Raw genomic sequence first — 17,202 nt, 5'->3', positions numbered from 1 at the left:
ACCTCCCCAGAAATGTAACTACGCATCACAGCGACGCAGACCACAAGAGCTGTGATTGGTCCACTTGGTTGTTGCGTGTTTCTGCTTTAGTATTTCTGGCTGCTTCTCCATCTCCGCAATTTTCGAATTGATTGTTATGGATCAATAAAGATGGAACACATTGAGGGAAGGTTTACTGGGGAGGTTCGGAGATACAAACATTTGTTCGACTCGTCTTCTGCAAAATTTCGGACAAAGTTTCAGTTGCCATTGTTGAAAGTGAAGCAGGAAGTGGAAACAAAAATTAACAAAAACCTAGTGTTTGGGTGGTGTTGTTACACAGCGAGCCGGACTGACGAGTGCACAAGTATAAATGACTCGCACCGGCGTAGGCTACGTACGTACGTTACGACATCTATCTTCCGCAGAGGTATAAACTCCACTTAAGACACAGAGAGGAAAAACGTCTTGTCTGGGTACCACGCATTGATGGCCACTTGAAGCTGCAGCAATCGTTTCAACAATTATGTACTTAAAGGTCAACGAGTCTTGAAACTAAAGTTTAAGTTTTAAGTTTCTGAGGATGAAGCAAGAAAGAAAGAAAGTCATGCAGTCGTTAATCAAAGGATTAAAGGAGCTGTATTAATGTGCTCCAAAAAAAATTCTCCATTAGATAATTAAATACTGCACCGTAAACTGTATATATATTTATATATATATATATATATGTTAAAAGTAGTTGCACATTCTACATTTCTGCATAAAGGTGACTCAATACACACAAGCCCCGACAGTACAGACAACGAGAACCCAATCAATACACATCCATGTATCGTCTGTGCATGACTGCATTTGAATGTGACAGTCCTGCTTTAAATCCTATCTTCACGGAGGTTCTGGTATCGAGCGTTAGTTCCAAATAACCGAGAGAGATGTTGATTCAACTGTGTTTTCGTTCTGGAGGCTGTGGTTTGTAGAACTATTAAAACTGGATTGTGTTGAGCTGACACTGGCTCGGCTAAATAACAGAAACACTTTAGAGTTTAATTCGATCCAGTTCAACGGAACCACAGACGACGTCCTCCAGAACGATCAGACCCTTCTGACTCCGTTTCAACATAAACGGAACATTAGAACAGTTAGGAAGGAGGATTTGGGGCAGGACTGTTACATAAGGCTGCATTTGTTTTCATTAGTGCACCTACGCCGATCAGGCATAACATTATGACCACCTTCCTAATATTGTGCAGGTCTCCTTTGTGCCAAAAACAGTTGGGACTCATCAGAGAATGGACATGGGCCTTCTGAGGGTGTCCTGTGGTATCTGGCAACAGAATGTTTTTAGTGGGGGGGCCTTTGAGGGGAGGGGCCTCTGTTGATCATCCCACAGATACTTGATCAGTTTGGGATCTAGTGAATTTGGAGGCCAGGTCAACACCTTGTGCTGTTCTTCGTGTTTTTTTTTAGTTGTTCCTAAAGCGTTTTTGTGTCTGTGTCTGTGTCTGTATCAAGCTGCATCCTGCTGGGGATGGCTGCTGCCATCAAGGAGTGTCATTGCTATGGGGTGGGGGTGCCTGGTCTGGTCTAGGTGGGTGCTACATGTCTAAGTAACATCCACACCAATGAATGCCAGGTCCAAAAGTTTCCCAGCAGAACACTGAATTGTCACAAGATGCTCAATGTTATTTACTTCTCCTGTCAGTGGTCATAATGTTGTGGCTGATCGGTGTATATCTCAAATATCTTGGGGATATGGATGCTGCTCTTTTGCGTCACTTGCCCGCATACACTGAACAGTAGCACAGGCTCATAGAGCAGCTACTCTGCAGACTTTGTTTCATCATTCTTACTTTTGATCAAATTTACCCCAAAATGGACACAATGGCAAACAAAGCATGTGCATGTACAAGAGATTGCATAAGTCTCGCTGTGCAGCCAATCCAATGAAAAATTCCATCTATTATACCTGAGCAGAGTAATGCTAATCCACATTTGGCTACGAGCCCTCCTTCGTGAGCCCTAAAGTGGTTTGACCTGCCATTAATCTCCTCTTCTTTCCCCAAGACGAGCCCTAAACAACAGCCATGTACGTGTTCTCATTAGCAAACATTCTACACAACCGGCTCGCCTCGTAATCAATACCTTTAATTCCCTAATGGCCCTGCCTGGTTTTACCCCGGCCAGGACGACGGCAGGGGGAAGGAGAACAGGGAAAGAGAGAGAGAGAGGCGAAATCTACCTGATGTCCCCGTGGCTTGTTTTTGTGAAAGTCTCTGCTCTCTAGTTTCTGTCTGAGAGTTTCCACATAGCAACCGCGGGCAGGTATTTGCCCCGAGGGCAGGTGTGGGCGGAGCCGCGAGGAGGCCAGAGGTCAGAGTAGTAGGAAAAGAAAGAAAATGCTCAAGGCTCCTCCGCCCACCTCGCCAGGTAAGGACAGGCCTAATGCAGGTGAAAGGGCTTCATCAAAAACAACTTTTGTCTTTTGTTTTCTGATTGATTGTCCTGGAGTGAAACACAACTCTGGCTCCAGATTTGGGGATTGTATGAGTTTAACCTCAAACCATGTTTTAAAAGAGTTACTTATTACTTATTATTATTAGTTACTTATTCATTAAAGGGATATATCAAGATTATTATCTACCAGTAAATGATGTATAGAGGGATAAATGTTATTTTTTCTCCATAACTTAGCTGTGGGTATAGTTTTTGCTATGATATTTTCTATTTTTTAACAAATTTTCATATTTCAAACACAAATCCCATACTACTCTTCTGTAATCTTTACACCGTGTAAAAATAAAACCTCTAAATTGAGGGACAAAAGTGCCCTCTTCAAAAACGCCATAAAAACTGCACATTAATATTTATTCCTACTTTTTTATTACATGCATCTTTTAATGAACTTCAGTCCTCATCATAAATACCTAATGTTTGATTCATTTCAAAGTTTTAACTCTTTATATTCAGATTCAGAAAACTTCATTTGTCCCCAAGGGACAATTTAAGGCACAGGTGAGCAGCATAATGTGCATAATTTTAAAGGGGAACTACTGTTTTTTACAACCTGGACCTTGTTTCTAGCATAAAATATAACTTTGCTGCTAGTTTTTTGCAACATGGCTGAATATTTTTCAGATTCTGAGGTTGTGGACGAACCATAGCAGTAGCAAATTACAGGTAAACAAGACATCAAGACATCATCTGGGGTCTGTAGGTGAATCCACAGACCCTGGATGATGATAACAGGTAACTCTGGACTCAATGGGGATTAGCACTAGTGTATCATAACAAAATATTGGTGAAATGAACGAGTTTCACGGCAGATAATGTGTTATTTAGAGGCTGCGTTTCGGTGCCCCATTCACTCCCACTATATGGATATACGACAATCTAAATAGCTCCTGAACAAATGACACCAAAGTTATATGGGTGAGTAAACGATCGTATTTTATGCTAGAAATAAGGTGCAGGTTGTAAAAAACAGTAGTTCCCCTTTAAGGAGCAAAAAAACAAAGTTACAACAAAATACAAAGTATATACGAGTTACCATGCCATAAATGTCTTAACTATCTAAAATGTCCATGGAGAATGTTTTTATGATGGCGTCACACATTTTTCTTTAAAAAAACACAGAACAATTTGAAATATTTTCAATAATCCGAATGCAAAGTGGATTTTTTCCATTGAAATCAATGTTGTCACTAATCACTGACATGTCCAAGACTGCAATAATGAAAGAAAAATGCACTTTGCATCCAGACTGTCGAAAATATTAAAAATGAATTGTAACGCCATCACAAACACGGGCATATAAAGGGTTAAAATGGACAAATTAAATTAATCAAACATTTGGTTTTTAGTTGATTAAAAGATATGTAATAAAAAAAGTGGAGGCGTTTTTATGGCACTTTTGTTCCCAATTTAGGTTACACGGTGTAAAGATAGACTATTACGGGATTTGTGTTTGAAGTGACAAAATACACACTAAAAACAAAAACTGGCAATGGAGACTTTTGTTCCTAACAGGGCATGAGAGATAATCTTGATACCCGGCTCATTGGGGAGAAACAGTCTGGTTGCAAGTGGGTGCGCAAGACAGACGTTACAGTATTTTAATTCTCACCAGAGGAGCCTCCATGTAATTCTTTGAAGAGGAGCCACATGATGAGCCTCTCAGCCTTTTTTTTTTTTTTTTAGGTCTGGCGGATAATCATTTCCATTTTTAATATCTACAAAACAAAAAACAACCAGTGAGCTCTCAAAGCTTAACCATCATCACATGACTGACCTCACCACCCTGCTACACTTCTCACAACATTAATCTAAAGCAGCCGGAATTAGCTCACCTCACAAAAAATAAATAAATAAATAAATGTCTACACTCTTGAGTCTAAATATCTGACCAGATTTTGCACAGTCAAAAGTACAGAGTCTGACAAACATCCTTCTCCACACAGTGATGCCTGAACCTGCCTCAGTATGCTGGTTTGGGAGCGTTGGTTGTGGTGAAAGCTTGTATAAGACCACCTAGGGGAAATACTTCGCCTTTGAAAACAATGACAGAGAGACAGAGATAAATACTGCAGTAACAGAACCTGAAAGCATCCCTGTTTCAGGCAACCACAACAGCCACGAGGCAGGGCTGCGGCACTTCAGTCTGGGCTTGGATTCCAAACCACATGTCCGACTTGTCTCGACCTCTTGCTTATTTTGATTAGCACTTGTTCCTGTCTCACTCGTTCGTTCTGACATTTTGTTTTTTTTTCATTAAAATCTTCAAAGATTCTTAAATTAAGTAGCTATTTGTGGTATTGGTTGGTGCCAGACAGGTACACCGGTCCTTGTGCACGACCCCAATAGGCTTGATCCTTATTTAGACTTGGCTAATGGTTCTAGCACGGAAATTAAATCATTCATTCATCTTCTGTAACCGCTCTTACTGTGAAGGGTCGCCGGGGGGCTGGAGCCTATCATAGCTGGCATAGAGCGAGAGGTGGAGTACACCATGGACAGGTCTCCTGAATCACCAATGAACCTAGCGGGCATGGACAGTGGCAGGAAGCCGGAGTACCCGGAGAGGACCCACGCAGACACAGGAAGAACATGCAAACTCCACACAGGAAGGCCCCAGTCGGCCTGGATTCAAACCTTCTTGCTGCGAGGCATCAGTGCTAACCACCACACCACTGCGCCGGAAACTAAATCAACTGAGACAATAAAAGGAAAAACGAATGACAATAAATCACTGCAGCCTACGAATAAGTGACATCAAGCTAAATGGCTTTGGGCATGAACTTGGCACAAGCATGTTTATTTTGGCCCTTTTCAGGCCTACCGTGTAGCCTGAAAGACGTCTTCTCATTAACTGTGCTAGGTTAATTGGTAATTCAGTCTGTCCTCATGCAACCATGAATGCCTTGCATCTCCAGACAATTCGGTACATGTTGACATTTCTCTGCGTAAGTGAAAACTGTGACCTGAATGTCACTGCACCAGGAAGCACTGACATTAATGCAGACTGGAAAACGTTGCTAAAATTTGAAGTTAAAGCAGAAGTGGCAAATAACTGCAGTTCCTCAAATGACCACCAGAGGCCGGCTCTTAAAGTGAGTCAATCCCCGTAGACCTTTAATGTAAAAGATGTCGTACTTTACAGCAGAAATAAACATGTTTACATTTAATAGTTAATTATTCTATTCTTGACAACAGTATGTTTTATTCTTTTAAACTCAATTGTTTAAATTATATCAAGGTTTAAAGTTATGCATATTTAAAGTCGTGGTTCCTTGGAGAGATAGTTAAATCTCAGGTAGCTAGCGGTCTGCCTTGGCTTCACCTGGCCACCTCATGTCCACTCACGCTCCACCTTTTGGGACAATTTTTAATTAAAAGTAACTGGCAAAGATGGCAACAACTTCAAAATTCAGGAAATGTATGGTTTCACCCTCTTCTCCAGCAAAAGACTACAAACACCTGAACAGAGAAGGACATTTACGTCAACTGAGGTGACTAAGCTAAAAAAAACAAAACGTCACTTTAGTTCCAAAGTGTTGAGCCAGGTGAATGCGGACACGCTGCAGGTATCTGGTCACATTCATTCGCGAGCACGTCAAGGCTGACTGCGGTGGAACTTCAAAGTGCCATATAGCGGCTTCATAAACCAGTCTTAATGAAGGCAATATCTCATCACCGCATATTTTCCTCAACGTTCAGCAATAAAAAAAAAAAAAAACACCCAACTACTTTGTTTTAATGCCTTCAAGGTGTGGTTGGCTTGCCAGGTGGAGGTGGTGACGCCGGTATTGAGACTATTGTTCCACGATGACAGACGGGGTTAATCAGACACCCACTCAATTGTTCAGACGGATGAAAGCCTATCCTACAGTGAGTGAGTTATTCATGCATCAGGTTGACTGAACGTTCAGGCGTAAACACTTTGACGGCCAGATGACAAAGACACATCATAAAATATCTCTAAGCTCAATGGAATACAGATAATGAGACTCGTTACCCAGCCCAGCAGGTTTTGTCAGCCACAGAGACAATGTCTGCAATAAAAACAGACTGTAAACATTACTGTGACAGCCTATTAAACAAAAATGCATGTAATTAAAGGTAAATGTTTATTTAAATAATACTACTAATGAAGGGAACGTCATAAATCTTAACTGGGCAGGTAAAAGTTTATTAATCCTGCTGTAATCTTTTGATATTCACCATTAAAACTGTAAAAAGCAGAGACTTCACTGTCCTATATTATATTTGCTACGCTGTCTGTTCCCTCCACTGCTGGCTCGCTGTAAAAACCCGGCCCTGCAGTGTACCGACATCGCTGCTGCACGTCCCCGTTCTGCAGGAGAGCACAGTGGCATAACAAGTTTGTCTTGGTTGCGTGCTGTTGAGAGATGAGCATCCAATGTGCAGATCAAAGCGTCGCAGTCTTGGCAGACGCTCGAGGACTTCTCCCTGACAGTTTCACTCTGTCAGTCAAATTCAGGCAGGGCATATCAAGCAAATGCATGTCAGCTTCAAGTAGCCACACCAAAACAAAATGTCTTTCCAGTATGGAACGCTCTGGGGAGGGAACCGTGGCGTTGTCAACGATCAGAGAACATCACAACGCAGAAAGACACAGCAGGGCTCTTTAGCATCTCAAAAAGAAATCCTTTACTCAAGATTCTGATTCAGAAAACTTTATTTCTGTGCATGTGAGCAGCTACTGTGATGTTACTTAGACATGTAGCACCCACCTAGTCCAGACCAGACACCCCCACCCCATAGCAATGACACTCCTTGATGGCAGCAGCCAAAAACGCTTTAGGAACAACTAAAAAAAACATGAAGAACAGAACAAGGTGTTGACCTGGCCTCCAAATTCACTAGATCTCAAACTGGTCAAGTATCTGTGGGATGATCCAACTTCAACTTTCTAGAAGAAAACTCTGCAGACATCGGCTCCGGAAGATAAGTCCACCACAGAACTTGTAACTTTGCGCCCTGTTGGACTTGTCAAGCTTTATGACGCCTACAGTTTCCAAATGATCCTGGTTTTGGGAGAGGTGATTGCTGGAGACTGGAAGTCTTACTAGTACCAGCCTGATCGTTGTACTTTCAAACTGTGCAAAACCCACATCAACACACGTAACCAAAAAAGACCTTCCTTCCGGGAATCGTCAGACTTAACTAATGGATTCTTCAGCTGTGCGTGTTAGTGCGTGTTTGGCGAACGAACTGGTTTGACCACCGGAAGATTACCTGGTACAGTCCTTCCACCTCATTACAAACAGTGAGTACTTTCTGCCCTCCAGACAAAGGCCTGACTAAAACGTGACTGTCTTACACTATGGAGAAAAGTGAATTTCATCAATGAATGGGTCACATTACTTAAAATACAATTAGTCAAATTAGATTTGAGAAATGCTATGCGAAACAAAGCTGGACTTCGTTAAACAATGACATGAAAGGAACATGCTTAGCCGAGCATTTCGCGGTCTGGGAACGAGAAGGACTTCGACGCTGCAGGACAACGCTCAAATGTCACTTAGCTGCAGCAGATCATTTGCACTGACAGCGTGCCTTTTTTTGAAATGTTTAGACAAATGCACCGCATGATGACTTGCTGCCATGAGGGATTACTAGGATCAACAAATGCAGCGACCTACGCTGTAATCCACACTGTCTATGACTACGCGTTCCTGGCCTTGTGTGACCTGCCTGGCAGCGTGCGGTCTACCAGGGTGTGTCGCCAGGGTGGCATGACCCTAGATGACAGGGAGCACAGCTGGATAACAGATGAGGTGTTGGCAGGCGGCAGCAGGTGCCTCAGTGAGCGGTGACCAATTACCAACCAACATCAAACATAAGCAAAAAAAAAGAAAAAGAAAGAAAAAGGTAGACAAAACGAAGCAGCAGACAAAACAAAAAGTCAGACAAAATGAAAACAAAGACCACTGTTGCCCTTCCTTTGGCACACTACGGTGTTTTTGAGGCTATTGTCGCCAGCCGCAGACTGAAAGCCGTGACAATGAGCGAGCACCAGCGTTTTCAATCGCAGCAGATTGAGAACAGGCAGCGCCAGAAGGTGCGGCACCACGTGGCGACGGCGGTTTCACAATAGATGAGATAGATGAGCGTTCATCTCTGAAAGCTTCCCGGTACCCCTGCAGGGACAGGGAGAAGCCGTCTCCACTGAGCGAGCGTGTTTTCCTGACACTCAATTCCTGGCTCGCGGCAAACCTCGTCCCCTTTTCTTACGTTACGGCGTGCCGTCTAACTTCTAACACCCGAGCGGTAAAAGAGGAACAATCGTGCAAGGCGGCATTTGATACGGGCAAAGTTCTCAGCCGTTAGAAATGGAACACACGTTTGCGGGGATGGGTTACACGCTGGACAGTACTGGATCCTTGACAAAAACAAGGCTGAACCAGCACATGGCAAACCCATCTGGAACAAAAGCTGGCCTAATTTCACCAAAGATAAGGGACCAGCCCTGAACAGAGACAGCGCGGGCTGCTCGCCACTATTTCCTCCAAATCCACAAAGGTTTGAGATACCCGCCGAGGCACGCTGAGCTAAATGCACAGTTGTCTGAAACAGGTCAGTCAAAACTCTTAATGGGATACACAAAAAGACTCCTATACATATAAAAATGCAGTAACTGCAATAGATAGAAACATGTGTACACACATGCGATGCAGCCAACAGGCATTATTAGACGGGCTAATGGGTCCAGAGCCATTCAAACAGCAGGCTTCAGTCAAGCATGCTACTCAGACGGGATAATAGTGGGGTAGCTCGAGGGCCTGGGAGGTTCTCGAGGCCTGGTGGTACCTACTATAATGAAAAGACTTCTCCAAGTTTCATCTTTACTGTCTTGTTACCCAGTCTACCTCAAGTTCAAACACACGCCGCATGTTTTTCTTCTTCCCCCCTTTAGCTCAGTTCTGGTCTCAAACTTTTATCTGTTGCGATTTCAAGAGGAGCATTAGAGCTAAATTCCATCCACCCATCCATCCCTCCATGCATCGGTTATCCTTTTCTGATGGACGCCGGAAGGCCGAGGGCAATCTCAGCTGATACGGAGTGAGAGGCAGGGTCAGTCGCCGAGCTGACACATGGAAGCAGACAGCCGTTCGCAATCAGATTCACAATTACACGCAATTTAGAGTCGCCAATCAACCTGTCCTGCAAGGAGCCTCGTGGGAGGAAGCAAAAAGCACCCGGAGAGGGCTCGCGTAAGGACGGGGAGAGCACGGTGGCTGCAAACAGAATGAAAAAAAGACCTGCAGCTTTCCAGAACCTTTGAATCCAGAACGCTAACCACTGAATGCTGCATGCATACGAGGCAGTGATAAAAGAAATTGAACTGAATGCAGATAAAGACAGGAATCTGTAACCTAGAGGTTAACTGCATCAGAAAATAGAACGCGAAGAGCCAAGCGAAATATTTATTTAAGGTAAATAAAATAGTTCTGCTTGGATAGAATTGTGCTCTTTATCTTGCACATTTAGTTATCGAATTCTTTCAGTTGATAAAAAAAAAACCTTCTGACCTAACCTGTCTTGCACTTTTATGCAAACACACAAGTGAAGAATAGATGAAATATTTTAAATTCAGCATGTGTGACAGCTACGAGCTTGCAGCAAATCTCCGTATCTGAGCCTCCTCTGCAGGAATTCTGATCTTCGGCGTGAAAAAAAAACAAACTGTGTAGGTTGATCCACTCAAGTCTGTTTTCTACCTGATTAGAAAGGTGGAGGGAAAGTAATTTGATTAAAGGCTGGCAGCTCTTTGTAAGTGTGTGCCAGACTGGTGGAGAGGAACCACAGGAGCACAAACTCTGATCGCACACAGATTCATCCGTGAACGACTAAACAGGGACGCTCACATTTGAGCAACGCACACAAATACATCTACAAACGAGTAGATGCACATAGTCACTCACATCAAAAAGCGTGTCAAAACAAGCTACAAAGCCAAAGGGGAAACTTGGGAACACACATACAACACACACACACACATACAGGCAGTGACTGACAGCTTGCATTAAAGAAAAGGCAGGCCCAGGCACGGTAGGAGGAGGGGTGATGGGAGGCAATTAGAGACATTTTTCAGATGATAATAGCTGTGTACAAGGCATCCAGTCCATAAAGGCTCCTCAAAGCAGGCGAGGATATGAGCAAAGCAATGAAAGCGCCTGGTCCCGCGGGCTCCATGATACGGCCCCCAGGGCAGAGCAGGGTAGAGATAGGAAAAGAAGTGGCAGCGGCTTACTCTGGCACGTAGGGATGTCACAGTATCTCCAGTAGATCCCATCTTCGTGATCTGCAATGTAGCACCACGGCTGCACGTCGCCATCAGGGTTTCTGCAGATGCAGAGGGATAAAGGTTGAGGAGAGGTTAGTGGAACGATCGCCGTTCAAGAAATATATAAAATAATTGCTGCTTCTTCTTAAATTCTTAGGATTTAAAGTTTGTCTTATATCTGGATACGTCATAGTAAACCGATCAGCCACAACATTATGACCACTGACAGGAGAAGTGAGTAACACTGACCATCTTGTGACAATCCAATGTTCTGCTAGGACACTTCTGGACCTGACATTCATTCTTGTGGATGTTACTTAGACATGTAGCACCCACCTAGACCAGACCAGGCACCCCCACCCCATAGCAATGACACTCCTTGATGGCAGCAGCCATCCCCAGCAGGATGCAGCCACAAAAACACTTTAGGAACAGCTAAAAAAAACATGAAGAACAGCACAAGGTGTTGACCTGGCCTTCAAATTCACTAGATCCCAAACTGATCAAGTATCTGTGGGATGATCCACAGAGGCCCCTCCCCATCAACCCATAGGACTCAAAGACTAGACAAGCTGATACAGAAGGAGGGCCCTGTGGTAGGGGCAGAGCTGGTGGGGGAGTCCCTGACATCGGTGGCAGATAAAAGGACCTTGAACAAACTCCGGTCCATCATGAACAATGTCCACCACCCTCTACATGACACCATAGTCAGGCAGAGAAGCTCGTTCAGTGACAGGCTGCTGTCTCTATCCTGCTGCATAGACAGGTTGGGGAGGTGGTTTGTCCCTCAGGACAAAAGACTCTACAACGCCTCCCTGTGAGGAACCAACTGGTGTGGTCATTGATGATACTACTTTAAATCCATTTATTTATCTATCTATCTATCTACAATTCTGTTGCCAGAGGGAGGACAGAGGGACGGAGGCCCCTCTCTTCAAAGGCCCCCCACTAACAACATTCTGTTGCCAGACACCACAGGACACCCTCAGAAGGACCATGTCCATCACCAGAATTTCTTTAATAATAACATGTATTTTCACTGCTCTTATGAATGCAACATATGTGACAACAACATGTTCATGAAATCAATAGTTTTCTGTGATGCACAGTTTAATAAAGAGGAGATCTTGTGCAGATGCTGCAGGTAATGAAGTTTAAAAAGAAAGAAGAGGTCATGAAGGCAGGGGAAGAAGAGATGATGATAGCAGGGTTATCAGGTCAAAAACACGAGACTATCAAGTGGAAACCCCTCAGCAGAGTGCTGAATACTCAACAATGTTTCAGAGGGAGATTATCCCGGCTGTGTCAGTCTTCTAGCATCTCTTGGTGCTCGTCGGTTTAGCCCCTTACTCTGCACTCTGGAGGCCTGGTCATGCATGTCAGTCAAAGGCCCGACCAATTGGTCTGGTTGGAGGTTGTCGGGGCGGGGGGGGAGTCTCTTTGTTCTGGCCCAGACACAGACCAGAAAAAGGGAATGGGTGATGGGGCCACGCTTTTGTCTGAGGCCGCGGACTCTTTTGAACCTCCTCAAGGCACTTTTAGCCCGTCATAATAAGTCTGACAGGCCCCTCGGTGCTTTTCCTTTTCAGTTTCACTTACAAAAGCGATGAGAAGTGGAACTGAAGATGGAAATACCTAAAAGCTTTGTGCAGGCTCCATATCTCCAGGGTAATCATCCTTCTTTGTAAATCATGACCCTCATGGCAACTTCTAAACTGCTAAACTGATAAACCAGCGCAGTTCGTGGAAGCTCATCCCGGTCGGTGCTGCTTCAGCTCTTTAAGCTCTGTTTCAGGCTTACTGTGGACTGTATAAAAAGGACTAAAGAAGCCGTCTAAGATGACACCGCTGTTTTATTTTTTTTTCCTGTGATTGCCAGAGACCTTTTCTCTTCTCTTTTGACACACCTCATTGTAGCATCCTGAAAAACCCCTGCGGCCCTCCGCTCTCCTGTTTCACCTTTTGTGTGCAAAGTTGTGAAGGGCGTTTCCATTTCTTTTCTTCTCCTATCAAAAACACTATCCTGAGCTTCCTCCTCTCTTTTCACACTCAGAATGAGGTATTGAGAAAGATGTGGATGCGACTCAAGTTTGAAAGCCTTAGAGCTTTTACTCTGAATATCAATGCTCTCTTTTTAATCATCTATCATCTATACATGAGCATCGCAAAACAACTCTCAGCCTGAACACGTCCCGCCTAGTTAGTTTCCTCGTAAATTTGGATCATTGGCCTATATCGGTTTGTTGCCGCGCCCAGATCAGAGGCAGACACCTGTTTGTTTAGCCCGAGGCTACAGCTGAAATGTAGGAAAACGGCGAAAAACTAGGTCCAGCCATCACAACACCGGACTGTGCAGCATTTCTCACTCTTCTCTTTCAAGCCCGTCAACTCATAATAGCCCTATTTGAAATAAGACCCCCAAGGACCCCTATAAGACGCTATAGCCACTTATGTAATTTACTGCCCTTTCTTAATCACCCCCTTAAGGAGGTAGACATGAATTACAACCATTAAAAAGAAAAGAAAGAAACATCCGCAGCAGACCACCCATCCCATGCCTGACCCGACAACATCCTCCTCCCGTCTGAACTTTTTTCCCAAACCTTGATGCCCAAACAGCGTTTCATCTCGCTTTCACACACACACCTGCACACACCCTTTTAGCAGAAGCATGGGAACCTCATCCACAGGGCTAAAGTGAACAGGCAAGCCCACATGACAGAGAAACGCAATCAAACCTGCCCCTAGGTGCCAATGTGCATGTTTGTGTGTGTGTGTGTGTGTGTAGAGGGGAAGAAGGGTGGAACAGAAGGTGGAAAGTAGACAGACTCGGATTAGCCGAGGTGCCACGGTGGAGATAAGAGCAGACCCCAACTGATGGGAATCATTTCGCTTAACTCTGAAGGACAGACTAGCTCTTTGGTGCTTGTGGCGATAAAAGTCGCTGCCAATCTTTATGTGTATATATATATATATATGTATATAGTGTACACATACTGTGTGTGTGTGTGTGTTAGGGAGTTTTTGGAGGCTTTGCATTCACTTCCATATGCGTCAGAGAAGGCCCGCTTGGCTCAGAGAGGAAGAGCTTGTTCAAACACTCCCATACCCAGAGGTAGATCACAGAAGATGTTTGGACACTTAATTGGCACAATTACGCTGATTGACTCATTTCGCTCGGAGTGAGCCACACACTCCGGTGCAGAGCCAATTATAGCCACACTGCATTTTGCCTCAAAGGCACTGCGGTCCCGCATTTGAAGGCAAGAATGGCTCAGATCTGAACACAGCTGTGCTTAGGTGGCTGCTGCTGCTGCTCAAAAGATTTCCTTTACGATAATCAGGAAATTTGTTTTCTTATTTAAAATGCCTGGCAGCGTATAGCACATCTAACTGGTATGTGCAAATTCTGAAATTCTGGGAATAACACGCAATCAGATAAACTTAAAGCGAGATTGTAGATGGATTTTTTGTTTAGTTGAACTGGTAGACATGAAAAAAAAAAAGATTAAAGCTGAACTTGCCTCACTTTGCAGAATTGAAGAGAGGAGAAGTGCTGATTGCAAAGCGGTGGTGAGAGGCTTGTCTGGGTTGGGATTCGAGGTCAACATCAGATCAGAGTCTGGCAATTTACTGCCTGAGAGAAGACTCTTTAATTGACTTGGATGATTTAGCATGCAAACTGCTGCCTGCTGCTGCGCCGAATGAAAGCATGCATTGAAGAAGAGGGCTTGTCGGGCTGTGGGCTGATATGTATAGTCTACTGTCTATTGTTGTTGTCAGACAGTCTGCTCGTGCTAAATTATGGTTATGATGTCCTTGCATCACGTGTTGCTGGTAAACAAGACGCCGTGTTCCTCGATTTATGTCTTCAAAGAATCAATTCAGCTAAATCAGAAGATCTTTTTTTGTTTATTTATATTTAAAGCTATCTGTTTCTGAGATTTCTGCCTCCACCACGGTACAAGTTGAGTGGAATTTTCATTTTTATATAAAATAAACTGGATTAATTTGTCCCAAAGACAGGGTGATTGAGAGTGGAGCACGTCTACAACTTTGATTGGTAAAAGAAATCCTAATAAATCATCCGGAGATTTACATCAGAAAATGTGTTTTCTTTGGAAAACAGCAGTATGTATAGTACACAGAAGTTTGTGTACTGTACATAAAAACTTGGATGTACAACTTCTTCCAAGGTGCACACACTCACAAGATCAGAACATTCTGTGATGAGAAGTGGTGTTGGCATGCCACAGCTAACTATTATGGTTTGAAACATTACTTTATGTAGCTTCAGTCATTTTGCTTTTGGATTCTGGATCAGTATTTGGATTCATCGAGCAATGAAGGCACCATATTTTTTTGTCCGCTGCAACTGCAACAACAAAGCACAGTGGCAACTTTTCCCGTCAAACCGGGAGTTCTCACAGGCGGTCATTATCCTCTATTCATAATGACATTTAAACTACATTACCCCGGGGGGCACATTACATGACCCCCCACTTGATTGTTGTAGCAAAAATGTCAACCAGTAACTCGTGACTCATGAGAATTTTGGACAAACTGGAGCCAAACAACTTCCATGCGAACAAATGTTTGTGACGGAAAGTTGGTGTGGAATCGCTCTGTTGGGAACTGATTATACCCTGGGAAAAGGGCGAATCAAATGATGGACAGATGAATTTGTTTACAACTAAATGGCTTTGATTGGTTGATCCAAAGGAATCCTATTCTGAAAAGAACTGACTATGCCGGGTTAATGCTATCATGGCTTCAGAAATGTACAAGAAACATGCTCAGAAAGTTTGGATTCATTCCAACCACAAAGAAATTATCAGATCAAACGTTGACTATTAGGTTCTAATAACTTCTAAAGTATAGACCAGAGAATGTGGACCAGACTGGAGCTAGGTGATGGCATAAACTCTCCACACACCAACAGATGATAAAGTCACTATTCACTATGTAGTTACTTACTGGAACAACATCTTTAACCCCATTTGGTAACTCATTCATTCATTTTCTGTAACCACTCGTCCTCTGGAAGGTCGCAGGGTCCTGGAGCCTATCCCAGCTGTCATTGGGCGAGAGGTGGGGTACACCCTGGACAGGTCTCCAGTCTATCACAGGGCTAACACAGAGAGACAGACAACCATTCACACTCACACCTACGGCCAATTTAGAATCACCACTTAACCTAATGAGCATGTCTTTGGACGGTGGGAGGAAGCTGGAGTACCTGGAGAGACCATTTCAATGAGAACACGTTTGGCCTCTACCATATAAATATAAATATGTTTTGACCAGTAAAGTGAGAGAAATCTTACACAGAAATCCTACAACCTGTCAAACCATTATCTAAATCAACTGAATAAGAATATTGATGTAAATTGTTCTTTTAACTAAGAAACCATTCTTCACTTGTTCTAAATCTGCAACCACACCAAAGAACCTCGCAAGAGACTGAGCAGATTTATTTATGATAACACTGACTGCAACTTTGTACAATAAAAAAAATTATAGTTTGGCCCGACTTTAGACGACAAAGAATATTATATAATCAGCTTAACAATCCAATTGGCAGAATTTCACATGAACCGCTCCAAGTACGATATCAATAAAACATTATTCCAAATGTTTTACAATGAAACCAAACAACGGATTAAAAGTGCTTCCTCCTCCTGGAGCGAAAGGCCGTGGAAACAACTGATTTGTGAACTTTTAATGGTTTCTTTTCTCCAAATGAACATTCTTTTCTGATCCAGGGTACGTTTTCGCACCCGGGCATTACTGTACATGCCCCCGTGGTACACTTAAATTAACTCTCAATTTAACAAAGCACCACCCTGGGATCATAACACAGCCACACAACTAGTGGACGACTTGGCTTCGGTTCGCCTGACCTCAGATTTGCACCTGACATCGCGGCGATTCAATTGCAATCGACTTGAGGAACACTATTCGCTCTGGCATTTCCATTATCTCATCTATGGAAGGGGGAAGCATTAGAAGCCACTGGGAACACTCATAAATACTACTGTACACACACACACACCTGCATATAAATAGCCATCAAAGCTATTCAACCACCCACTGAACCATCACACCCTCATACTAATGCACCAGGGCGAATGTCCAATATCAGCCTGGAGGACCATGCACTATGTTGGTAGGAACAATAAACTTTTTTTTTGTCACGCTCTTCTTATGAATGCAGTGAAGCGTTCAGAAAAGGTCAAACACGTACTTAAGGACTAATAAGAGCGTCTTGCTAACGTGCAGAATGATTGCAAAGCAGCATCTGAGCCCTAGAAGTAGATCGGTTACCTCGACCTCATGATAGGAACATTTTGCAGTAACGCGATATTCACTGCATTCAAATTATCCTCGCCAAGTCTCTGCTTAAACACGAGAGC

General features: G+C 43.5%; 1 protein-coding gene across 2 annotated transcripts in view; it reads right to left on the bottom strand.

Annotated features, from left to right (window-relative positions):
• The window catches only part of kremen1 (kringle containing transmembrane protein 1), a 63,699-nt gene that overhangs the window by 21,791 nt on the left and 24,706 nt on the right, over positions 1-17,202 (bottom strand). For both annotated transcript variants that reach the window (XM_084551459.1, XM_084551460.1), the window contains exon 3: positions 10,754-10,845. In XM_084551459.1, coding sequence (XP_084407585.1) covers positions 10,754-10,845 — 92 coding nt within the window. The remainder of the gene's footprint in view (positions 1-10,753; positions 10,846-17,202) is intronic.

Source organism: Chelon labrosus, assembly GCF_963514085.1.
Source record: "Chelon labrosus genome assembly, chromosome: 9".
In the NCBI taxonomy this organism is placed as follows: Eukaryota; Metazoa; Chordata; class Actinopteri; order Mugiliformes; family Mugilidae; genus Chelon; species Chelon labrosus.
The sequence above is the reverse complement of the archived record's forward strand: the minus strand, read 5'-3'. Positions and strand labels throughout refer to the sequence as shown.